The 26,261-nt window shown below is 51.4% G+C and overlaps 1 protein-coding gene across 3 annotated transcripts in view; it reads left to right on the forward strand.

Moving 5' to 3' along the window:
- Positions 1–26,261, forward strand: part of Itpk1 (inositol-tetrakisphosphate 1-kinase) — a 148,322-nt gene that overhangs the window by 19,449 nt on the left and 102,612 nt on the right. For 2 of the 3 annotated variants that reach the window (XM_087195502.1, XM_004837032.4), the window contains exon 2: positions 12,990–13,014. The exons of the other annotated variant lie outside the window; for it this stretch is intronic. In XM_087195502.1, the coding sequence (XP_087051628.1) occupies positions 12,990–13,014 (25 nt within the window). The remainder of the gene's footprint in view (positions 1–12,989; positions 13,015–26,261) is intronic. 3 annotated transcript variants of the gene reach the window in all.

Here is a 26,261-nt window from a genome sequence, read left to right on the forward strand (position 1 = left end):
CTTACTTTCTCATTGCTGGGACAAAATACCCAACATCTATAGGTTAAAGGAGGAGGGCCGGGAGTTTAGCTCAGTGGTTTCACTGCCTGCTGCGCAAGCGCAAGGACCCAAGTTCGATTCCTGGTACCAAAAGAAAAAAAAAGAAAGAACTTTTGGGCCGGGGATTTAGCTCACTGGTTTTGCCACCTGCCTCGCAAGCACATGGACCTGAGTTCGATCCCTGGTTCCAAAAAAAAAAAAAAAAAGGAGGAAAGGTTTATTTTAGCTTATAGTTTGTAGAGGTTTCAGTCCATAGTCAGCTGGCTCCAAGGCAGGGCAGAGGGGTGTGGCAGAGGAGAAACAGTCCATGGTATGGCAGGCAGGAAGCATAGCAACATCAAGGGAGAAGAAGGGATGTGTATATATATATATATATATACACATACACACACACACACACAAAAACACACACACCCACACACACACACACACACCCCTTCTGGGCCACATTTGCAGTGACCCATGTCTTTCCACCAGGCTTCACCTCCCAGTATTTCACCCAGCTATAAACCCATCAGGGACTACTCAATCCATTATCACACACGCATGATTAAGTGTCACATGCCCATGATCCAGTCACCTCCCAAAGGCCCCAACTGTGGGCACATGAGGATTTGGGGGGGACACCTAGATACAAGCTATAACATGCCTCCTTCCTCAGTGGTACCAAGTAAGGACTTCATGTCTTGGGGCCAGGAAGCCTGGCTGGAAAATCAAGACAATCCTTGTCCCTTGCTGGGGACCATTAACCTGGCCACCCTTCACCTCTCTGCACAGTGACTTTCCCATCTTTGAGATGGGGCTGGCTGGGATGGCCCTTCCATGGGTACTGCTGAGGATTGGGGATGATGGTGTAGCCCTGTCCCATCAGGGGCTCCTAGTGGATGACTGTATCTCCCCCATGTTTCCTGTGACCTCACAGTTGTGGTCCTTTGGTTCTCCTGTGTGTAGGACGGCTCAGTGAGGCAGAGGGCTCAGAGCCAGAAGTCATCCCCAGTGGAGAGGAGAGGAACGGAGGACAGCCATCCAGCCAGAGCCTGTGAGGCCCTGAACCCAGGGTTCTGAAGGGGGCGGAGTGCACACTGGTCTGTCAGCTCCTCCCAGGAGTGGGGGACTGAGAGCGCAGTCACCTCTTCCACTGTCCCCTGATCCCAGCAAGGACTCAGAGTGATGTGGGTTTGGACTCGGGCAGAGCTAGTTTTGGATTCTTTGGCATTAGCTTCCTTTCTGTTTTGGGGACTGAATGCGGGGGTGGCAATGACTGTACACTCATTGTGGGCCAGCCGCCATTCACCCCTGCAGCAGTGCCATGAGTCATGCACCATTGTCACTTCTGGATGGGAAAACTGAGGTGTAGAGATAGCACCTGGCCCACAGGAGGCGCACAGTAGGTGAAGCTGTCCTCAGTAACTGGTTGCTCTTGGCATTTGAGTCTGAACATCAGAGGCCCTGAAACTTAAAGCAGAATGTGTGGAGGAAGGGAGATGTGCCTGGCGCCCCCCTGGGCAGGGCCTGGGCTGGCTGTGCAGGGAGAAGGCGGGGTCTGCCTTGGGTTCCCCGAGCAGCTGGAGGCGTCCCTGGGAGCTGTCGGCCCTAGCGCCTCTGTTGGCTTTGTTATTTTTTGCCGGCAGGAGCCTACGTGATCTGTGCGGATGGTAAAACATTTGTTGGGCTGGCGCTGTAATCACACTGCAAGGGACACTTGAAATTACACTTGCATTTGGGAAGCTAATTTTAAAGAACATTTTCCTTTCATAATTATGTGCAATCAGCCAGCCAGTGTTATTGGAGAGTCTCTTTCCCTGTGCAGCTGTGAGAGAGGCTGCTTTCCTCTCTCCCACCTTTCCTTCCAGCCTGTGGTAGTCACCTCCGTGGGAGATGGACCAACCCTGGGCTGTATCCCCGATCGCCCTATGATCTCAAACCCAGGGATGCCCAGTGAAACAACCCAGTGTTTGTGATCTCAAACACTGGGACGCCGGGTGACTGTCAGGGCAGGAGCTGAGCGAGAGAAGTGGAAGCTGAGGCTAGACTCTGGCCTGGGCTGCAGGCTGGGTGGTGGTGTCTGTTTGCAGGACAGGAGGGTTGTAGGGAACAGGGGAAGGGGCCGTTACCAGAACCTCTGCAGTGAGTCCTAGTCTCCGAGCCACAGCGGCACAAGGCAAATTGCTGGAAAGGTAGCAAAATGAGACTTTGAGAAGAAGCTGAACTTTGGGTCTGATCAGTGCTGCTCCGGGCAGCAAAGGAAAGCCCTCAGCTTACAGCACCTTTTATTCAGTACTCAGCGCACGGGGAGAAACAAATGTAACGAATGACCTGCAGAGAGTTCAGTACATCCGGGTAAACAAGATGGTAACAGTCCAAGATCAAGGAGGAACTGAGTAGATGTTTGTTCCTCCCAGGATGTTCTCAGCTCCCAGGATGTTTCTTGTCCTGGAGAATCACAGACAGCATCACTGGATCCTTGCGGTCTCAGTTGTGACCGGAGGCCAAAATGGAGTTATGTCTCCGAATTCCATAGCTGGGCTGTAGGCAGGAGGACTAAGCTAACCAAATGATTTTACCTTAAAATTATGTAGCATTGCTCCCGACAGAGGTGCAGGTTGGTGGCCATGATGGAATATGGATTGGATATTGGAATGGCCAAGACTCTTGCAGATGCAAGTGACAGATGAGCTTAAGCGAAAGGGGGAATCTTTGGGCTCAGGCAATCAAACCATAGAAGAACTGCCTCTCACTCTCCTAGTTGTCCTTCCTGTCTCTCCCCACTGTGGCTCAACCATCAATATTCTCCTCAGTTCTAAACTCTTCTGCTCTAAACTCTCCCCTCTCTCAGACTGTCTTAATTACGTTTCTCATCATTGACACACAATACCTGACACACATTACGGGAGGAGAGGTTTATTTTGGCTTATGTTTCAGTCCTTGGTTGGCTAGCTTCAGAGACGAAACAGCATGGCAGAGGGACATGGCAGAGGAGAGCTGCACCCTTCATGACATCCAGGAAGCAGAGGGAGAAGGGAGGAGTTGGGGAGGGAGACATTCCCTTCCAGGCCACGATCCCAGGGATCGGCCTCCTCCAACCAGTCCACACATCCTAACCGCAAGTCAGCCGTAAGCCCCATAAATCCAGTTGTGTTCCAAACACATGAGGCTTTGGGGTCATTTTAGGTCTAAACCATAACATGGACCTTTGCATGTGTGGTTCCCACTGCAGCCCCCACTTCTGCTTTCCTTCAGAACATGTTGCAAGACATTGTCCTTATTTCCGTTTGCTTGTTCATCCCCTACCCTGCCTCCATGTTGTGAACTCCCTGAGGACAGCTAGAGAGAGGTGTCTTCACTGTTGTATGCCCATCAGGGAAACTGCCTGTCACAGAGAGCATGAAGTGAGTGAGTGAGTGAAGAACGCTGTGGGTGGGAAGGTGGTTCCTGAGAAAGCCTGTATCAGAGGAACTTTGTCTAGGAAAACCCTGACCCACTCCCTCCCTACTGGGCCCATTCCTTTCTCTCGAGTTCTACTCCTGAGAGCTGGGGTTATTGGACAGTTACAGCATCCTGCTCGCAGTGAGTTGAGGGCTGGAACACAGTGCGCTCTGCCCTGCCCTTGTTAGGGGGCTGCTCAGGTTAGGAGAAGGCAGGCACTGCTGGGCCCCTGGGTTTCTGCTGACTGCCGTGCAGACCCCAGGCCTCCGCAGTGGCCTTCCTCTTGTGCTGCCCTCCGAGAAGGCCATTCCTGGGAGAGGCCTCGGTGTTGTGGGTGGTAGGCAAGGGGGGCGGTTCGGCAGAGGGACAGGTGGTTGGAGTGTGAGGGAACCAGCCTGTGGGATGGGGCATGGAGCCAGAGTGGAGGAATAGATGGCATGGGGAAGTGGTTTGCCAGCAAACAGGTGTTCTTCCCTTCTGGTTGGAATTAGATATTCCTTTTTGGCATTTCCCACTTGTCTCTAGGGCCCTGGCTCTTGGTATTAGTTTGTGGTAGGGTTCCAAGGGATTTTTCCAGCTGTTTGGGGCCTGCTGCCATGACTCCCAGCAGTGGAGCCAGCCCCTACTTCCTTCTTGCTCACTCTTGGGACCCAGGAAGGAGAAGGCCTGTAAATGGGGAGCTTGATAGGCCCTGCAGGGGCTCCTGTGCCTACTTCTGGCCCCGGAGCACTTGCCAGGGTTAAGGGAGGTAGAGTATAGGGAGCCAAGTGTCCTTGAGTTTGTGGATGGCTGGCCTGGGCATTTCTTCTGGGCCTCAGAATGAACTCAAGGATGCTCTCCCTATTTAGAGCCAGGTCTCCTAGGCCTGGGGCTGTCGGTCTCCATGTTCCTTGCCCCCCTCCTCACTTCCTGGCTCATGACACTTCTTCACAGCTGTTCCATCAGGGACCCTGGTGGCAATGTCTGCTTATACCCAGCAGACACATGGGTACAATGTCTGCTTGCACCCATCAGCCTCCTCCTTGGTTTGGTGTTGAAGCCTCTGAGCTCCTAGACCAGTGATGGGGAACCTTTTAGAGCTTTCAGTGATAGCAAACAGCTCATTGCAGCACAAGGGCCGTGGGTTCACCACCACTATCCTAGGCAGATCCTCCTCTTCGCTTCCCTGCATGTGGACTCTGCTTGGGAGCAGCTGAGGTTCTCTTAGTGGGAAAAGGGGTCACTGTGATTGTAGAGGTGATCGAGTTAGGGCCTGGAGATGGGTGGTGACCTGGGTTACCGGGGTAGGCCCCACACAGTCACCAAAGACCTGATAAGAAGAAGACCAGAGAGAAGAGATGTGGCCATGCAAATAGAGGTCAGTCTGTGATGTGGCCAGGAGCCAAGGAATGTGGACAGTATCCAAAATGGAGAGGAAGGGGCAGAATGGGTTCTCCCAGAGTCTCCGGAAGGAAGGCCCCTGCTGACTGTTCTAGACTTCTGACCCGGAGTTGTAGGGCTGCATGCGTGTTTGTGAGGCTCGGGGATTCATTGCAGCGGCAGTCAGAAGTGAGCTCGATGTGCACACTGCCTTCCTCAGGCCCGTGTATGGCAGCATCTGGGTCAGGGTCAGAGTAGTGTATGGCCGAGTGGGTGTCAGAGCCAGGCTCTGTGGCTCCCTGGCCTTGTCATACACCAGGGGATAAGGGTGTCTCCTTGGGATTTCTTTCCCACTCACCGTCCCGAGGTGGGAGAGATACTTGGACCAGGTACTCTGTGATTTAAATTAGTTGAGATGGAGGGCACACTCATCTCTTTCTGTTTTTTATTCTTTGGGACAGGGTCTTGCCGTGTAGTTCAAGCTGGCCTTGAACTCATGGTGAGCCTTCTGCCTCAGTGCCCTGAGTGTTGGTGTCATAGGTGTGTGGCACCATGCCTGGCTCTGACTCTTACCTTTCTTTGATGTGACAGCAGCTCTGGTGCTCCAGGCAACAGGGGCCCAGGAAACCCCATTGCTTGGAGACCTGGCCTTTGCCTTGCTGCTGGCCATGCCCTGCCTGCCTTCCTCCTGTTGCCTGAAGGAAGGGCATGGCTCTGGAAGAGCTCTTCTGAACCTTTGCCTGCCTCCTGCTGGCCCCATATAGTAGCTCTGTGTAGGACCCCAAGACACATGGCCACAGCTGTGCTTTCCTCGCCTTCCCTTCAGGGACCAGCATCTCTAGGCTGGGCTTGTCCTGACCAGTGCAGGGCTTCACCAAGAAGCCCTGCAAACATTTGGTGAAATCAGAGGGGAAAGATCTCTGTGCCTATGGCTGGGAGCACAGCAGCTGGGTCAGGTCTCCTAAGCTCAAGGGCTTGAAAAGTTCCTACGTGATCTTGGAATCCAGGGCCAGCAGGGAGTTTTCTGTTGCAGGGCATGTTAGCAGCAGGTTCTTTGAACGCAGTCTTGTGGAGAATGTCCACATGCAGGCCAGGCAGGGCTGCTGTTCTAAGAGTGGGCCTACCTTGAGGGGAGCTGCTGGAAAATGCACTCCTTTTGGGGTACATGTCTCCTTTTCCCAGAGTGCCAGGGAATGCACACTCAGAGTGTCTTCTGCCGGCCTCAGAAGCTTACCTCACTCAGTGGGCTGGGATTAAGACAGCTGAGTAGTCAGAGCAGGGTGCATGGTGAGCGCCAGGCAGGCCTGCTGGCAGCGGGGTGGGAAGGCCTGGAACTTGCCCTCCAGCTCTCCCTGTGCCTCTCCCCCAAGTGTGAGGGATGACCACCACTCAGGCAGTGGTGTCTGTGCAGAAGGGACCCATCCTCGGGGCCTGCCTGCCTGCCTCCCTCCCTCTAGTGGGGCACCCAGCATGGTGAATGTCTTCAGTGAAGGTGTGGTGATGACCAATCAAGGGAGGGACTCCCTTCCCCCCATAAAAAAGACCTGGCAGCTTCTAGTTTATCTTGTTATTCTCCAGAGCTATCCAAACAATTCAAATGTTTGTACTGGCTTTAAAATTCTCTTTGTATGTTGTCTGTCTTTGTATTGGGCCATTTCAGTTTCTGGAACTGTTATTAGGAGAAAAATTCAAATTACAAAATAATCAGCAAGGGAACCAAGATGCCAGGGAGGGAGCAGGCAGGCGGGGTGGTACCTTCAGTGTCAGCTGGTTGTGTTTGAAGAGCCATTACCTCTGTCCCTGCCGAGGTGGGAAGGGATTCTTGGGTGAGGGTGGCTTTTTTTTTTTTTTTTTTTGGTACTGGGGATCGAACTCAGGACCTTGCACTTGCAAGGCAGGTGCCAGAACCACTGAGCTACATCCCCAGCCCTAGGGTGGCTTTTGGGATAGTAGATGAACTGTAATTTGCGGGGGCGGGGGGAGATGGGGACCCCAGAGAGGGGACGGCTTGTGCAAAGGCACGAACTTAGGCCCGGCTCTGGTGCTTTTAGAGAGGGTACTCTCTTGGGTTTGAGAGGAGGACCTGGTCCTGTACTCCACCCGGTGCCTCCTAGGCTGCACTTCCAAGTGTCCCTGTGTCTGGCATTGCACTAAGAATTTGAGGATGTGGACCTGGGGCGAGTTTCCCGAGCAACATCTGTGAGCCAGAGTAGCCAGTTGAGGCTGCAGTGACAGACTCCCCAGAGGTAGGAAACAAGCTCACCCAGAGTCCGCTGTCCATCCGTCGGCTCTTCAGAACCATGTCCTCTCTGCGGTGGCTCAGTGTGCACTGTTGAGAGTTTAGGCCAGGTAATTCTGTTTTTAGGGTTCTACCCTATGCATTGTAGGACCTCCACCGGCTGGATGCCAGTTTCAACAATAAAGAATATGTTCAGACATTGTTAAGTACTTGTCTGGGGGAAGGGTCCCATTTGCCCCCAGTTGAGAACAGTCCTGGCTAAAGGCCCTCTTAATCACTTTTCTTTCTGGCTCCCAGCCTGGTTTTGTTGCCACTCAGCCAGATTTGCAGGTCTTGGGTGGCTTTGGTGGCTGGAGATACTGCCATGTGTTCCTTCATCTCTGAGGTCGGGAGAACCAACTGGAGGGTCCCACATTGGCAGTTGAATGCTACTTCCTGGAAGTGATGTGGTCACCACTTTTCATATTTCATTGGCCAAAGTAAGTCTTAACGGCCATGCCTGACCATGAGGTGGGGAATGGGGGGGTGGGGATGGTGACATTGATCAAGAGTGTTGGTGCCACCTTTGGCATCTGAGCCCTGAACCTAGTTGGGGGCAGTGCTGCTGAGCCAGGTGCCCCTGATCTGGGCCCAGTGCTGGATATGGGCACCTAGGAAAGTTTCTCCAGAGAAGCTGACCTTGGATGCTTGAGTGGGTCCAGGGATGATTCTGGGTGGCTTTAGAGGCAGTGGGAGCAGCAAGCCATCTGTACACATGGGTGAAAGAGGAGCTCTGGGTGGTATGCAGCAGGCCTTGCCTCTACAGGCAAGGAAAGATGGGGAGGTAACCCAGGGTTGTTCTCCCAGGGTTGTGCTGGGTACCTTAGGGTGCTGAAGAACCCTGTTATTCCAGGTGCCTGAAATCTGCCAGTTACCAAGCTGGGCTACAGACTGCTTCAGTGAGCTATGCCTGGTGTCTCACTTGCATAATTACCTGCCTCCCTTCAGCTCTGGGCTGTGGGCTGGGCTGGAGCCTTTCCCTCTGGGCTTTCCTCCTGATTTGGGCTCTGTCGAGTTCAAATTCTGGGCAGGTGCAGCTGCCTCTCCTTGCTCACAGGGGCCAGGAGGTGCTAAGGAATTGTAGCGAGGAGGCCTGTTTGCCCCGTGGGTGCGCTTTTTTGGGGTGGCCTGGCTCTGTTGTGGCCAGTCCTTAGCCGCACTTGGGTGGTAGGCAGTGGCTCTGACCTTGAGTGTTGTAGGAGAGCAGTTCTTGAAACCAAGGGCCTCCTTTTTGACAAACTTCATTTTTGGTGACTGCTGTGCTGTCTCCGAGTGCATGGAATTCTCCTAGCTGTCAGTGGCCTTTTCTGTCCTTGTTGGTGGGGGACCCTCCCTCCCTGCTGATTCTCCATCTTGCGCACTTTGCCTGTGCAGCCCACGGGCATCACAGCTGCTCCCGAGGCGCCACCTGGCTAGGAAGGTCATACACACTTAACAGATGTCGAGGCCGATACCAAGCGGGGCTCAGCAGCACATCCTGTGCCTGCTGCGCTTCTGTGAAGCAGGCCTGTGCTTGGTGTCCCGTGTTAACCTTCCTGTGCCACTTCCTGTGGCTCTGTCAGGCCTTATGTGGACTCCGTGGGCACCTATCTGAAATCTGCGTTGCTCTCTTCTACTTCCCCTTGTGGTCTGCCCAGCCTCCTTTATCATCTCTGCCTTAGAGCCAGGTCATCCAGGATAATTTCTGTCATCTTCAGGATGTGCTGTCACTCAGTGAGGCAGAAACTCAGCCTAAACTGGCTTATGGGGAGATCCACAGGTGCAGGTGCGGAGAGGACTGGCTGTGGACTGGGCTGGAGCCTTACCCTCCAGCAGGGGAGCGAGGCCCTTCCTCTGCTTCCACAGGCCTCTCCTCCTGGGCTGGCTTCTGTCTAGTCCAGATTCTGGGCGTTCAGAGGAACAGTATCATCCGATGTTTCCCAGCAGAGCCATATGTGATGATAGCTCCCCAGGACCTGTCCTGAGGAGGATCAGGACTGGCCTGGCCTGGGAGGATACCACGCCAAACCTGCAGCCAGGTGTGATGGGAGTGGGAGCGTGGCCCTTGTGAGTCCCGTGGGATAGTGGAGGGGCATTTCCCCAAAACAGGGTAGCAGGTAAAGGTAACCATGCCCATGTCCCCAGTGTAGCCAGGTGGTGTGCTGGGCCTGGACTCCTCTTCCTCCAGAGCCCTCCTGGACAGGTGCTAGGGCTCTCCTCATGTGACATGGAAAACTGGGGCTCCAGGTGCAGTTGGGGCTGGTCCCATGTTCTGTTGGGGGCTCTCTCCCTCCTCCACTTCCTCCTGCCTCTCATGTTGCATCGAGAACTGTCTGCTAAAATGAGTCCTGGGCTTCTGACCACTGCCTGGTACCAGCAGGGTTGGAAAGTGAACTGCTGCCATCTCCCTGCAGTGTCCTGATGTGCTGCCTCAGCCTGCTCTACTCTAAGCACCACAGCTATTTCTAGTTCTTTTGTCTCCTTTACTCGTTGGAGACCTGGTCGGCTGCTTCTGAGCGCATATCCTCCCGCAGCAAATCAATCCTGCACAGCAAAAGCCAAGTTTGCACATCAAAGTCAAGGGTGCAGAGTTGCCCCTTGTGGATGAGCAGCTGTTTCCCTGCCTGGTATCCGAGCTGTGAGAAACCTCCCAGACCCTGCCCAGACCTCCTGAATCAGAATCCTTGGGAGTAGACCTCGTATTGATAGTTTTGATGAGCTCCTATAGTGATTCTTGGGTCATCTGCCCGTTGTTTGGGAGCATTGGTCCATGGGTAAAGGCTGGGCTTTGCAGTTTCAGCCATTGGGGTGTGGCCCTGACACCTTCTGGGAGGCTACTTTCCCTGTTTTTCTTCTTTAACCAGTGTCCCCAATTCCTGTCTTAGTTAACCCTTCTGTTGCCCACTCAGGTGGCAAATGCTACCTCTTTTCTGATTTTGATCCCTCTTCCCCTGAAAGGAAGGGTCATTCCACACTTTAAACTCCTTGAGGGTGTACTCTCTTTGGACTTCCGGGGACCAGGAGTCCTTTTGCAAAGGACCCCCCCTTAATTGGGGATCCTGCTTTGGAAAAGCGAGTTTATGCGTTGTGGGCTAGACCTCTGCCCCACACTTAGTAATGCAGTCTGTTTGAAGAAAATGGGGTTCAGAGTCTTACCAGCATTGTCTCCAGGTACAGATTTTAAATAAAATATTTAAAAATTATGAAACATTAGCTTTTTGTTGTTACTTTTTCTGTAGCGTTGGAAATAGTGTGTGTATGCTTGCTGTAGAAAACACAGAAAATACCAGAGGATACTGAAGAAAAATAGCCCCACACAGCACTTAGCTGCAGCAACAGTTAACACTGCAGTCAGTGTGTGCCTTCTAGTCTGAGTTCAAGTGTGGACTCAGTCTCCAGCATGGCAGTCTTGTGGCCCCCGAGCGTGTGTTATTTCAGCTCCTCTTTGAGTAGAACTTGGGAGATTTTCTTGGTAAACCCTGAGTTCTCTTCTGCTTTGTTTCATCCATCACTTGATTTGTGTTTTTATCAGGCATCCTCTTTGTGTCAGCACTGGAAAAGCCAACAGCTAGAGTGTTGCTTATTTATTGTCTAGAAAATTATTTAAAATGTATCTTTCTAGTATTTGAAACTACACCTGGCACAGCATTCAGAAACACAGTGAAAAGGAATCTCCTTCTCGCTCTAGTCCCCAGTTACCTCTGCCCTTGAGCAGCGGCCAGGCTGTGGTCATTTTCTTGTAGCACTTTCACATTCATTCTGTGTATACATAAGCACATATTCTTGCTTTGGATGTTGTTCTTAACACAAATCGTTGTATACAAAATAGAGGGTTTTGTACTTGTACTTTTCATATGGTAAGGTCTTGAAGATAATTCCTTACCAGCAAGCAGAGAGCTTCCTTTTTCTTTCTTACTGCTTCATGCTATTCCTTTGATGGCTTGTGGTTTGTTAGTGGTGGTGCTTCTTGGGGACTTGTAGTTTGCTGCCAGGCTTTTGCAATCACAGACACCTTGGCGGCTGACACCCCAGAGCCTGAAGCATTTTGCATATTGGAGCCTGTGTCTGGTGTGAGGAGGTGGGGTGGTGGAGTTGGGGTTTCCAGGAGGGATAGCTGACCGCTTGGCAACCAGCTGTCTAGTTTCTCTCCCCTCCTCCATGCCCGCCATGTCCATTCCTTTTCCCCTTTTGGTTTTGTGATTATCTTTCTGAATTTCTTGGTTATGGCAGGATTTCAGAGCTTACTCCTCAGGTCTCCAGGATTGCCAGTACCTTTGCTCTGCAGAAGTTCCCAGTACAGGAGCAGTCCCCAGCAGGTGCTTGTCATTTGCTGAGAGGAAGTAGTGCCCGGGTGTAGGAAGTGGTAGGTGGCACCTCAGCCTTGAGGGTGGTATGTGGTACCTGCTCATGACTGCCTGGAGGTTTCCTTTGTACCTGTCTCCTCCCTGAGGCCATAAGCTCTTCAAGGTCCCAGATTGCCTGGTACATTTGCTGTATCCTTAGCGTGCTAGGCCAGGCCAGGCCACATCTTTCTGTATGTCCACCTTCATTACCAGCAAGGGTTTATAAGTGTCTGTGCTGGGTGGGTATACAGTTTTGAATTTGGCCATCCTTTTTTGAGCATCTACCAGAGGTCCTCCTCAGCAAAATGTGCACAGCACAGCCAGCTGTGGTGGCATGTGTGTCTGTAATCCCAGCACTCTGGGAGGCTGGGACAGTAGGATCATAAATTTCAGCACAGCCTGGCCAATTTAGTGACTTAGTGAGATCTTGTCTCAGAATTAAAAAATAGAAAAGAACTGGGAATATAATTCAGTGTAAGGGCCCTGGGTTCAAACCCCAGTACTGCAACACACACACACCCACACACACACCCACACCCACACACCCACACACCCCACCTGCCTCTGTCTCATCCTTACCCCAGCGTGCTTCCTGGATGGCAGCAGTCTATGCTCGAACAAAGGGAGCAGGAGCCCAAGTTTTCGGGGAGTGCTGTGTGGGTGGGTGAGGAAGGTGCTTTGGGCCAGGGGAGGCTTCCTGGGAGAGTCTACCAGAGCCGAGGCCTAAAGGGCTGGGGTGAAAGTGTACGCCCAGGCCAAGGATGAGACATCCCTGAATGGTGGGCCACACTGAGATGGGCCCTAGCTGGAGCTTGTGGTAGGAAATGTGGCGGGGAGATGAAGGCGGTTCGCCAGCAGGAGCCTTTGTGTGCCCTGGGCAGATCCACACCCAGACCTGTGCCCCAGGCTCTTAAATCAGGTGAGGGTGAGTCAGGCACAGGCATGGACCGTTAGTGGTTGTGCGACTAACAGAGGGAGAGATAGGTGGAGGATATAAAGTTCAGGCCAGTCAGGTTGTAGGTGAACCAGGGGCTAAGGGATGGGCAGAGAGTCAGTGGGGACCAAAGATGGCCAAGATGGATGAACCAGCTGGTGCAGGACTGGGAGGAAGTGGCTTCCTGGCGGTGAGAGTAGAGAGGCCAGGCCACCGTGTCTGCCTGTGGTGGTGAGGTGTGGGGAGCCATGGGCAGTGGTTGAGCTGAGCAAGGATGCAGGCCTTGGTGGTGCACTTGCTGGTGGGGAGAATGGCAGGCGATCTGAACTCCACCAGGAAGGCCTGGGCCCAGGTCCCAGGGAGACAGCTGCTGTCCCTGTCATAGGACGGCAGCCATGTCCTCGGGAGCCAACCCTCTTTTAGGCTATGTGTGGTTGTGGTGGGGCCTGGGTGCTTGGAAACCTGGTGCTCAACAACAAGACCACTGTGGGGCTGGCGTGAGAGCCCGACTGCAGGCCCTCTTCCCGCAGCTTCCTGCCCCATCCTGCCTGCTTCAGCCATAGTGAACATTTTGGAAGGCATGCTTCCTGCGTGCTGGAGTAACGCTCGTTTTCTTTGTTTTTCTCCATAGGAAACGAGGCATAGAGGTCGTCCAGGTGAGTAGAGACCCCATTTCCACCATTTTCCAAGTAGAGAGACCTCCCAGTGTGAGCTTCCCCATCGCCTTGAGTGTCTGGACGGACGCGTGGCCCTTTGTATGCTTCTGGTTTGTGACTTTCCCTCAGGAGTTGATGCAGTTTCTGCCCCAGGCTGAGCACAGACTCAGGCTGCTGGCTGCTTGGTTGTGGAGATTTAGGATGGTTTTTGTCAGAGAAGGAGGCTAGACGGGAGTAGTTTGGGAGTGGAGGGGGCATGGTAGTGCTTGGGTTTGGGGCAGGACGGGTGAAGGGACAGTGGCCACTCAGAAAGGTTTCTCTTCTCATTCTGTCCCCTGGATGGGCTTGGGTCAGGGGCTCGTGGGCTGGAGAAGGAATGGTAGGTGGCTAGAAGAAGAAGAAAGAATGGAGAGAGGGAGCGAGGAAGGAGAAGGAAGGAAGCTGGGTGGATGGAAGAAGGAAGATGGATGGATGGAGGAATAAAGAATGATAGATGGAAGGAGAGGAAGGAAGGAGAGATCGATGAATAGATGGAGAGATAAAGAAGGAAGGATGGATGGAGGAAAGGAGAAAGAGGGATGAGGTGGGAGGTAGAGGAAGGGGGAGAAGGAAGGAAGGATGGATGGATCGGGGGAAGGGTGGGTGGCAGGAGAAAGGATGGATGGAGGGAGGGAGGGAGCAGGAAGGAAGGAAGGAAGGAGGGATGGATGAAGAACTCTCCCAGGGCATGAAGCTGGCCCTCTGACCCTGAATTAGCTATACAGGGTAGCAGCCATCTCAGGAGAGCTGGGAGATTCGGTCTCAGGGAGGAGCCTGGAGTGAGGGGACGCCTGGGAGCCTCCTAGCTGGCACGTTTCATTTGTCCCTGTAGTTAGGACTGGCGAAGGATGGAATGGGGAGCAGTTTTCTCCATGTAAACACAGAAATACGCTGAGACCAATGAGGGGCAGGCTGTGTCGTCTCCGCCAAAGCTGGCCTGGTACCTCGTGAGTTTGCAGTGAGTCCCATGGGCTGTCGCCCTCACTGTCCCTTCCAGGGTGCATCTGCCTGCAGCTGCTGGGGACCAGATCAGGGCCGACGAGAAGCCTTCTGACAAGCATCTGAGGTGGTTTCCAGAAAGCCTGCTGCAGTGCTCTCAGGACCAGAGCACCAGAGTGGGGTGGTGGTGGGGTGGGGAGGTACCTCTGGGGAGCCGTTGCTGGATCCTTCCTTGTGGCTTCTTGCTGGTGGTTTGAGGGTTGAACTTGTCACCAGGGGCTGAGGTTTCTTTTGGGGTTCTTCTTGGCTCTGCAGAGTTGCATGACCTGCACTGACCTTTTCTATGGAGCTTGATTTCTCCACCCATCCACTGGGGACAGTTGGGCCTGAGGAATGGCTAAGAAGGGTGCTTCCAGGGCACTCCCAGGCAGTTTGGTTGTGGCTATCTGGGGGATTCTGTGATTGAATGAGAATCAGGGCTGCCAAGGGCCCAGGGAGTGCAGGTTCACTGCAGGATTGGTGATCTCTCAGGCCACTTCCACTGCAGGATGCTGGGGCAATAGTTTCAGTGGTTGCCTTGGAAATCCTCATTCTTTGCAGAAGCCAATTACTGGCTGGCAAGCCCTTGGCTGGGAGTTGGTGCTCACTGTGTGTGTGTGAAATCACAGCTTCCTTGCAGTCTGCTGCAGCCACTGGTGAGGGTCCCCAGGAACTGCTCCTGGGATCCGTTTCTGAGGATGTGTGTTCCTATGTGCATAGCAGACACCCTGCAAGACTGAGAAAGAGGCACTCTTCCCTCAAACTGATTCCACACTGGAACACAGGAGGGCAGCCAGGGGGTCGAAAGCTTGGTTCAGTCAGGGTGGAGTCAGGGACAGGAGCCCTTGTTTACAGCGTGCCGTGCAGAACTCAAATCTTTTGAGCTGTTTCTGCTGTTCATTTTGATGATTGCTGGGGGGCGGAAATGTTGTCTGGGGACCGGAGTGATGCCAAACTGGATGCTTTCCACCCCAGCATCTAAAAATAAAGCCCATCATGATGCCTCTTCATGCACCTCCTCCTGGCATCCCTCATCCTTTGGAGAACTTTTACATTTTAAGACATGGAGAAAGGCTCTTTGTGAAAATCGGAGGCCAAACCACTTGGCTGCTTTTTTAAAATCACCCGGGCTTCTGAGTGCCAGATCCCAGGCTGTGGCCCCTGGAAGCTGGAGTTGGGTGCTTTGCCAGTCACTGGGTTCAGACGTTTGTGAGTGTAAGGGCAAGCTGACCATGCACAGCCACCCCTAGCCCTCCTTCGTCACATACCCCGTCCCATTCTGTACAGCCCCCGGGGATGTGGGTGAAGGTGTATCCTGCCTGAAGATGTGGAAATGGGCTTAGCATGATGTGAGCAGGCCTGCTGGTCAGTGGGCGAGTTGAGAGTTGAGGGTGGGTCTGCAGTGTCGGGCTGCCGTGTGGGTAGGCATGCTGTTGGCTACAGCCCTCCCTGCCTAGCATTACTGGCCTTTTGCTACTAACTAAACAGATGTTGTGGCCCCGGCTTAAGACCCAAGACTGTGAAAGCCTCGTTGATCCTGTGGTGTTTGTCCAGGTCACGGGAGTCATTTTTCTTCCTGCTGTGGAATAGTAGCAGTACCATTGTTAACATTTATGGGGTCTGCCATGTGCCTGTACCACACATTGACACCATTTACTGTAGAGGAGCATTTGTGTGTAAACTTTTCCAGATGGAGGCAGGAGCATATTTAAGAAAGTGAAATTTGCAGGTCCTCCGCTTCCTCGTGTGCTGGTCTGTCTCCACAGCTGGTATGCTGGGGAAGGAGCTGTACACTCTCCTTCCTGTCTCCCCAGCTGCCCCTTCCATGTTGTTCCTCGTATGGACAATGTGCACAGTGATGCAAAGGACCACCTGGGTTCAGGTCCCTGGCTGTGTGATGATGTGCCAGCTGTGTCTAAGCACTCTGCATGTCAGCCTGCCCACTTGTAAAATGGGCACTGTTGTAGTGGCTGTTCCCCCAGGATTGTTGTGAAGACTGAGTTAATTCAGGTAATGGAGTTGGCCCAAGCCGGGCACATGGAGGCTGGTGATCTGCAGAACCATACCCTGTCACTGTCCACAGGAGACCTGAACCTCTGTGTGGACCACAGGGCACGGGGCCCTCCAGGTGTTAGAGAAGGTGGCCGGTCCTCGTAATCCTGAGCCAGGGAGCTATTTCTGCTTCTGTGCTTGCACCACAACTGAAAGACAACCTGATCAAGTTGTCAACTGATGTCATGTTAGAAATGATTTTTGACGGCTGGAGTTTAGCTCAGTAGTGTAGCACTTGCCTAGCACGCATAAAGCCCTAGGTGATCCCTAGCACTACAGAATAAAAAAAGATTTTTTGATAAGAGATTACTGTAATTCTTGGCATATAATTCCAAAGGAATCGAAAGAATTTGCCATGGCAAATCTTTTTCCATTCAATCTTTGTAGTTTTTAAGTAGGTGATTTTTTTTTTTTTTGGTACTGGGGGATTCATCTTAGGTCCTTGCACTTGCGAGGCAGGCGGCGAAACCACTGAGCTAAATCCCCGGCCCCCAAGTAGGTGATTTTAACACTGTGTCTATAAAAACTGAGAATGGAGATAAGAGTTGATAAGTCTTGTCTTATTCTAGCAGTAGGTAACATCCATCTATAAATACATGAAATAACTTTTAAGAAAGGCCCTCTCATCTCTTTAGCATTGTATTTCTAGTAAAGTTACTTTTTTATGCCTATAATTTGTACAGTTTTGGATGTTTCTGTCGTGTTGGTCTGTTATGTACTAAGGTTAATAGTAATTGTAGTAATAATTCAGTTCAGAAGAAAATTTTGACTTAAAGAGCTTTAGGTCAGGAAAAAAATTTTAAACAGAAACATTTTTGTATCTATATCCATATCTGTTTATCCTTAATGGAAGAGTCAGTGAGAGGGGTTTCAACATAAAATACACTGTGGTAGTATAAACATGTCTGAAGAAAGTGAATTGGAAATTAGAATCCAAGGAAGAAAAGGAACATTGTTAGATTTCCAGCTGTCAAAGAAGAGCTTGGTTATATAACTTTGAAATGGATGATGGTGGATCTCACATCACTGTGGTATTTAGATTCCATTGGATCTGTTTAAAAGGGAAATAGTAACAGTTTTATTTTAAAATGTTAATATTTATAGTATGTTGGAAATTACATCCTCTGCAAGTATTTAAACTTATGATGAGAAATTTTAGATGTCAACTTAAAAATGTGCAAAGAAATGCACTGTTTTAAACATTTATGGGGGGGCGGGTTTAAAGACCATTTGCTTCTTGGAACCTGTTGTCACCTCAGAGAGGGACAGCAGTGGCCCGGCGTTAGGTCACCTGGGGCTGGGCCAGGCCTGTGTGTCCCTGAGACCCAGAAGCTCACGGGGTTTTCTCTGTAGTGACTTGTCTGCAGGCAGACTGTCCTCCCTTAACCTGGCCTCTTGGGCCACGAGATGATGATGGTGGTAAAAGATGCATGGCACCCACTCGAGGCAGAGGCACAGGTGAAGCAGACCCAGGGTGCTCAGGAGCAGGAGGAGCCTGCTCTGTGTATAGTGCTGGGGCCTGGGCTGCAGGACTAGGGGGAAGTGTAGATAGGATTGTAGGACAAGATCTCCCTCCCCCTGTGTCCTGAGGGCCCACCAGCCGGGCTGGTGAGGTTGCAGGTACCTGTTTGCCTCAGTTTCCTCCTCTGTACTGTTGTAATGAGGATGCTGGACCCACAGACCTCCTGACTCCACCGCTTCAGATGTTAACATTGGCCTCACTCAGCCATTGAGTGGCTATGTGGGCCTTCATAGCCAGCGTTGTGGTGAGTGTTGTGGGCCACCTCGCAGCAGTTTGCCCCCCTCCTTCTCCTGGACGGGATCTGCTGTGGGCAGGGTGCAGGGGATAGAGTCTCACACGGGCCCAGCCAGGTCCCTTCAGCTCTGTGAAGGCTGTGGTCGGCTCCCAGTGGCTCAGATGGCCGAGGACAAAGGGGACAGGCATGGAGCAGGATCCTCACCCAACCTGGTCAGTCAGGATGGCTCTCTGGAGAGGCCTGACTTGTCGGGTTGAGCGTCCTCCAGAGAGGTATGGTCCATGCCTGCAGGCCATCAGGGCTTCAGCCATTCCCCCCATGCCCTTTGGCTTCTAAGACAGCTTGGTGCTAAAGTGACCAGGTGCCAAACCCAGTATAGTGAGCGCTGCCCCTTCACTCAGGGAGTGACATCCTGGGTGGGCAGAGGCCTGCATCAGCCTCATGGCACTGGGGCGGTTCCACTTCAGAGTGAGCTGTAAGGGCAGCTCAGGAGGGAAGGCTTCCTGTCCAGGCCCTCCTGTGCCTCGCCCCCACCCCACCCCCGCTTTGGTACCATGGATCGAACTCGGGATCTTGCGCTTGTAAGGCAGGTGCCAGAACCACTGAGCTAAATCCCCAGCCGCCCTCTTGCCCCTTTTTAGAGTGGCCCTGAATAGACAGGAGGAAGACCCTGCAAGGACAGCACACTTTGGCACATGTGTTTGCATCCTAGCTGCTGCTCTGGCACGTCATGGGGTGAGTTCCTCCAGTTATTTTAAAAGAGTGGGGGCGGGGAGATGACTGTTAGCATGAGAGGGCTTGGGGTTTTATTTTAAAATGCAAAAGAGTAAGCCGAAAGTGTGTGAAGTACAGTAGCCAATTATAGATTCACTGTCCTCCTTCCAAATTCCTTGAGAATTCAGACATTACGAAACCGAGTCTTAGAAGCAGCCACTGTTTCTCAGGCAGGCAGGGAATAAATAAATTTCCCCAGTTTGCAGGAGAGGCAGGAGCAGCCTTTCTGTCATGGTCCTTCTGGAGCTGTCACTTTGCTTGAGATACTGCTGTTCCTCGTACAGGCTAGTGCAGACAGCGAAGCCACCAAGAGCAGGCCAGACTGAGAAAGAGAGGCAGGCAGTGCACCCTGAGAGAAGGGCTGTGTGTCAGGGCCGACGTAGAACTGGGCACGGGAGCCGTGACGATGACCGCCCAGAGCTCCTGGGCGGCCCTGGCAGGCAGGGCAGGCTCATCTGTGCTGCAGTAGGGCCTTCGAGGCCATGGGATGGGTATATGGGCCAGAGGGGGGGGGCAGGCAATGGGGGGAGGCCCTGTAGGGAAAGCAAAACTTTTTTTTTAAGACGAGCTTTGAGGGTCTCAGGAATTGCAATTTGGGAGATGGAGGTTGGAGTAAAACCTGGAGAGTGTTCTGAAGAGGGAACAAGGGCTGGGGTTTAAGAAGCACCAGCCTACAGTGACCTGTGCAGGCAAGTAGTAAGTCTGAGTCCCAGGTGATAGCTCTTGATGGAGAATGAATGAGGTATAGGTGTGGGTGGGGCAGCCAGGGATCAGAATGGCACCTACGGCCAGAGCAGCGCCACCCACACACTTGGAGGCTAGGGAAGGGGCTCTGGTGACGGCCAGTGGTTTGGATGGTCTGGACCCTTGGGCCCAAAGTTAGCAAGACCAGGATGGAAAGGATGGGAAGCCAGACCACTAGAGGGCATGAGTCGTTGGTGGGTGCTGAGCCCCAGGCACCAAGGGGGTCTGCTCCGGAAAGGGTCGTCGTGCTCTGATTGGAGGTGATGGGGGAAGGTCCTGCTGGGAGGGCACATGGAGGTTGACCAGACTCGACTGGACTGGACTGGAAGGCACAGGGTCGCGTCTTCTGCCAGGAGGCTGGGGCTGTGTGTGGCCGAGTGAGGGGTTATGTAGCCTGGGTGGAATTATCTCAGCAATAAGGGCAGGGTGGAGTGAGAGAGTGCGGGATCAGTCCCCAGACTCAGCCTTTGTTTCCAACTGGGACACCAGGGCATGGGGTGCAGGAGGAGGAACAGCCTGTGGAAGACAAGATGGCGATGATGTTGGCTTGTTCAGACAGGTGTGCTGGATGCGAGCAATGCATGTTTGTCAGCTGGTTTCCTGTTTTAGAGCCAGTGCAGAGTCACGTGGTTGTGTAGCACTTTTAAGGACTATGATGCCGAGCTCTGTTTGTTATTTAGTTGGTATTTTCTCAGTTCCAGTCTTGTTTTAAAAGGTGTGCAGATGAAGGTGTCACTGGGTTCTCACTGCCACATGCTCTGTTGAGGGCCCAGTGGCTGGGTCATTTCCAGGTTACCGGGTCACAGGTAGGCTGGACCCTGTGGACAGTCTTCCTTTTGTTCTTGCCTCTTGCCTGGTGCTCTGGAGCGCCATGTATAAGGGGTTTGGGAATGGAAGTGCTTTGGCCTTTTTGGGGTGGGTGATATCTTGGAAGTTGAAGGCCCTGTGGTAAGTATTTGGCCACCCCACTGTAAGGTAGGACTTTTGAGGACCACCTAGCTGGACCACCTCTCAGCAGACCCAGCAGCTCCAGGTCAGACTACTGGGGCAGGAGATGGCTCTGTACGAGTGGTTTCCACCCAGGCACCTGAGGCCCAGAGCGGATGGACAGTTCACGGAGTCCCACACCTGGATTTCAGTTTGTTAGTCTGTTTTCCATGTGAGCTAATGTCCTTACCTTTAAAATGGGGAAGACACTTAGAACACAGGGACCCCTGTAGACCCCTGCTAGGTCCTGAAGGACTCATCCCTTACTACAGGAAACCTAGCTCAGATGAAGTGGTGCTACTCAGAAGGATATATCATATTGCCTCAGTGGAGGGAACACGGCATTTCTTTCCCACCCCACCAAAGCACCATTCTTTTTTTTTTTGGTCCGGGGATCGAACTCAGGACCTTGCGCTTTTGAGGTTAGGTGGCAGAACCACTGAGCTAAATCCCCAGCCCAAAAGCAACATTCTTGAGTTTCTAATTATTATCAACTTTAACTCATTGTTTTTTAAAGATAGATTTTATTTTAAAAAAATTGAAGTGCAGATTTATTTCTAAACATGGAGAATGATTTTTTACTTTCATTCCATTTACTTAAAATATGTAGTTAACAAATAGAGTTGTCAGTCGGGGATTTAGCTCAGTGGTGCCGCCACCTGCCACCTAAGCACAAGGGACGGGACCCAAGTTCGATCCCTGGTACCAAAAAAAAAAAAAATAGAGTTGTCAAATGTATGTGTGAGTGGTTCTAAAAAAAGTAACATACAAGGTGGAGGAGTTATGTAAATCAGCGTCTGCTCTGATCAGTTTTCTTGTAACCCTTAAAAACAGCTTACATTTTGGAAGATCGCGTAGGAGATGCTTGGGAGGTACTGCTGGGTACCATCAGTACACCCTGAGTGGTTTCCGCTGGGCTCATGAGCTTTTATTTACATTCCGGGCTGTTGAGGGTTTCTGTTAGAAGTGTCAACCCAGGCCTGCATGCCTGAGGGCCGGGGCTGTTCCCCAGCCCCTGACTTGCTGACTCAGCAGGAACAGGTCCTTAAAAAAGAAAGTTTCTGCTTCCCTCATGGGAGGGGAGAAAGTGGCTAGGGAAGTGGGGTGCTGTATGTTTGGTGCCAGGGAGTGTTCCCCCCAGCAGGTGTCTCCTTACCGTGCCTGAGCTGAGCTGAGACTGGGTCTCCCCGTGTCAGCCATCAGAAGTTTGCTGGCTCTTTGCAGTGTGCCAAGCAAACACTGTATGTAAAACCAAAGCAGCGAGATGGAAGAAGGAATGTAGGGAAATAGGAAGGGATGAAAGAGGCAATTAGAAGAGCCAGAAACAAAGATTCTGCTATGAATTAGCTGCCTGCCCAGGGTTGATCTGGAGTGAAGTCATGCAGAGCATAGCTACTTGAAGCAGAGTCCTCCAGCCGTCAGCATCACCATCGCTGCCAGCTGGTTAGAGTGCCCAGCCCAGGGTGCTGAGTCTGCATCTCCAGTTGACCTGCGTGCAGGCTACAGTGGGAGAAGCCCTCGTGTGGATGCTGGGCCCCTCAGCAGGTGGGGCCAGGGTGGGCCTGGGAGGTACCTCTGAGGGCAGTGCAGGTGCAGAGCTGGGACTCTGAGGAGACGGTGTGTGGGGTGAAGGTCCTAGGCCATCCTTCATGCCCAGCCAGGCACACATCGATCACAGTCAAAAGCAGGAATGGAGACATACATTGTCTTCAGCATAGTTGTAAAAACTGGGAAGCGCCCGGGTGTCTTTTGGTTGGGTAAGGAGCGGGCATCTCTCTCTCCACTCTCTTTTTGGTCTGTGCCTTTAGACTTGCTTCAGTGCCATCTTGCCCATGATACTGTCCCTGCTTTCCCAGCAGATCCCTGTCCCTTAGCAGAAGCTGCCTTTCTAGTCTGAGGACTACCGGCTCTGGCCCTGATGTGTGCTGGGTGTGTGCTGGTGGGTGAAGTAACAGCTGATACAGCAGGCCCTGAGGTCTGTGTTTGTCAATGAGTAATGTGTGCTTGTCGTTGGAAACTTGAGAAATAAGTCGGGTCTAAAAATGAAACCTCAGAGATAAACATTGATGCAGTTTTTTTGTGTTTTTCCCTGGCCTTTTCTCATATCTTTACATAAAATATGCTATTTATGGCACGTAGTATGTGATATGTACCCAGGTTGGGCTTTTCTGTCCCAGCTTTGTGACCTGCACTTGGGAGATGGACTCAATTGTTGATGCCATTTAGACTCTTGGAGATTACTGTTAAAAGAGACTGCATCCATTTTTTCACCATTCCTGTCCCAGTGTCTAGAACCCACCCTCCTTCTTTAGGGCCTTGGTTCTAGGTTATTTCTGGTTTGCTGTTGTTACTGCCGTAGATGTCTTTGGACACCATCTCTGTGGACCTAAAGCACACCTCGGGTATTTACTTTGGATAGATTTCTAAAGTGAGTTTAAGGCATTGAGTCCCTATGATGGGACGGTGCTGGATGCTTGCAGACCATTTGCATCTCTTTGCTTTCTTACTCACCAGGCCTGCAAGGCTCTTATCTCAGGCCAGTGTTCATTGCAGTGTCTCATGCTTGGCTTTGTGCTAGAAGCAGGAGATTGGGGAACACAGGGACCTACAAGGCAGCATCATATGACACTTCTTTTTTTGGGGTGTGGGTCCTTGTGCTTGTGAGGCAGGCGGCGGAACCACTGAGCTAAATCCCTGGCCCAAGATGACACTTCTAAAGGATGGCAGTGTGGCTATCACTCCAGCCCACTGCCACAGGTAGTAACAGGTGACCTTGATGAGCACAGGCTTTGTGGCAGCCTCCATAGTAAGTAATCCCGTGCATTTACTCATGCATTCCTCATAATGGTCTGGTCAGGTAAATGCCATTGTCATCCCCATATTATGGACGAGGAAACCAGAACAAAGAAAGGGTGAGTAGTTTGCCCAATAATAATGACACACAGGTAGTAGAAGGGGAGCTGGAACTGGGGCCAGGCAGCTGGGCCTAGAGAGCTTGTTTATTATTTTCTTTAAAGCTTTCACTAGAAAAACCTATTCAACATACCAGTCCGGAGAACACAGTGTTACGGCTCCCTGGTGTCTGGTTTCCCGTAGCTGGTTTGTATCCACACAACCAGCATAGCTTCAGGAGTACCTGTGCTCTTACTGGGTTCTTCTGAGGTCAGTCTCCCCATTCTGTCAATTCACCTGTATTTCTGAAAGACAAGGACTGGCCCTTGCTCTGGACTCCAGCGGGGGGATTTGAGGATGGGTGGGGCTGCCAGGCAGTGGGGCGGCCTCTGGTGTGACTCCTGCCCCTAGGATGGGGAGGACCGTGCTCACTAGGTCTGAACTGGGCACTGAGCCGTCAGAAAAACCTGGTTAGAAAGCTTAGTGGAGTGGTTGGATCCCCAGGGATTGTGCACATGGGTGCCTCCTTAGGAACTGTCATTATATGGGGGCTGGGGATTTAGCTCAGTGCAAGCTCCTGAGTTCGATCCCCGGTACCAAAAAGAAAAAAAAAGGAGTGGTCATTATAACAGGGAAGGTGTTCAAAGCCAATGTGAACACAGCCTCACTGTTTTGGGACCTCATCTGAGCCCTTACATAAATTAACTAACTTAATACGCTGGTCCAGAGAGGTACTCTTATTAGTGCTGTGCAGTAGACAGTGCTTTTCTCCCCTCCCTCACTTTACAGAGAGGAAACTGAGTCAGGCAGTGCCCACCCTGGTCCCACAGCAAACAGGCACCAGGACTGGCATGTGATCCCAGCACACTGGCTCTGTGTCCATCTCTTTTATAAATCAGTTTTCAATTGGCATATGATTATATACACTGTGGGATATGTGATGTTTTGATATATGTATACAATGTGGAACAACTAAATAAAGCCAATGTGTTCATCTTTTTGATTTATTATTTTATATGGTGAGACATTTGAAATATACTCCTAGTTGTTTTGAAATACACGATACATTATTATTGACTATACTGTAATCACCATGCTGTTGCAGCAGAACTCAGAACTTACTGCTCCTCTCTGTCTGAAACTGTTTACCTTTTGACCAGCACTGCCCCCAGCCTCTGTGACCAACAGTCTGCTCTCCTTCCTTGTGTGAGTTCAGCTTTTTTAGATTCACTGTCTGTGAGGCCCCATGGTGCTTGTCTCTGTGCCTGGCTAAGCTCACTCAGCACATGCTGTCCAGGGCCTCCTACCAGTAGCTGCACTCCACGTGGCTTTGCATGTTCTGAGACCAGTGTTTCCTTGCAGTCCTGTGCCCAGAGGGTCTTGGTCTCTTTTGGCTTCAGTCTTTAGCTGTCTAGTTGTCCAAGTACTGTTTCTCAGAGAAGCCCCAGCTCTTCACTGCATGGCTGCAGTGCCAGGGTACAGGATTGGGATGCAGTCTTGGAGGGACCCATGCATGACACCGAGCAGCTGGTTTCTGCTCCAGGAACCCCTCCTCCCTCCATGCCACCATGTGTACACTCAGAGCACCCATGCAGAGCTGACGGTCCACACAGCCGAGCCTGCTCTCCACACACCCTGTTCCTGCAGTCTGCCCCATGCCTCCTCCTGGGCCATAGATGATCAAGATCTGTCAAAACCAGGCTCACAGTCCCTAGCTCCTTAAAGCCCCCCCCCCCCCCCCGCCTATGTAGCCCTCTGTTTTCACGCCCCACACGCCCTGTGCACCCAACCTCACAGGCCTGCACGGCTTCCTTTCACGATGCTGCTGCGTGCTTTAGGCGCTTTCCCTCACCTTCTCTGCAAAGTCCTTAGGGCCACATCTTGTTCTTCTGAGGGCTGTGGCAGCATAGTATATATGTTCTGGCATTTAGAAACATCTTACCAAGAATCTTTGGCAATTAACAGAAAATAACTAAGTACAGAAATGTGTAAATTGGAGAAGTTCCTCAGCATCTCATTCTCTTGAAGTAACCACTGTTAGCATCTCCCTTTTTTTCTTCTGCCTGTACTAACCTATTTCTTTTTTCCTCTCTTTCTTTGGCTCTGTAATAACTTCTCATATACCTTTTAGTGCTTTTGAAATTGGGACGTGAACATCTCACTTGATGGTACCTTTGAAAGGGGGATGTAGAGTAGTGACCGTGAAGCATTTGTGTGCCACAGAAGATTCACCATCTGCCCTTGATGAAAGTGGGTGTGTATAGGTTGGGGCTGGGGAGAGATCTTGGCATTTCTTTCTCAGCAACAGGTACCATTTCCCAAGGTCAGGATGGTATCCCTGGGGGACTGATTCCAGGAACCCTTGGGTAATCCACATCCACAGATGCTCAAGTGCCCTGTACACAACGATGTAGTATTTGTATAAACCCCACACATGTCCTCCCATATTCCTCAGATCATCTATAGAATACTTACACTACCTAAAACAATGTAAATGTTGTATAGGGAATAACGACAAGAAAAAAGCCTATACATGTTCAGGACAGCTTTTTTCTTCCAAATATTTTGATCTGAAGGTGGTTGAATGGATGCAGAAGCTGCAGATGCATAGTTCCAGCTGTATTCATGAACTGAAGATCATTTCCTTTATTCTTTTTTTTTTTCTTCAGTACTGGGGATCAAACTCAGGACCTTGTGCTTGCCAGAAAGGCTTGGTGCCACTGAGCTACATCCCCAGCCCCTTTTCCTTATTTTTATGAAGTGCTAACTTAAGTAATTTGCCATTTGACTATTCTAGAAAAGGAAGAATGAGTTCCTTTCTTTAGTTTTATAGTCTAGGGATAGTCCTAGCTTTTTAGTTTAGTTTTCTTTTTTCTAGTACTGGGAATTGAACTCAGAACCTTGCACTTGCCAGGCAGGCACAGTGTCACTGAGCTACATCCCTGGCCCTTTAGTGTTTTGTATGCTTTACTTTCTACCTCTTCCCCCAAAGGAAATTGTAACATAGAAGTAGATCAAGGAGCA

The sequence above is a fragment of the Heterocephalus glaber genome, unplaced genomic scaffold, assembly GCF_053883595.1.
Source record: "Heterocephalus glaber isolate CG9 unplaced genomic scaffold, H.glaber_assembly_v1.0 deba00001608, whole genome shotgun sequence".
NCBI classification, from domain to species: domain Eukaryota; kingdom Metazoa; phylum Chordata; class Mammalia; order Rodentia; family Bathyergidae; genus Heterocephalus; species Heterocephalus glaber.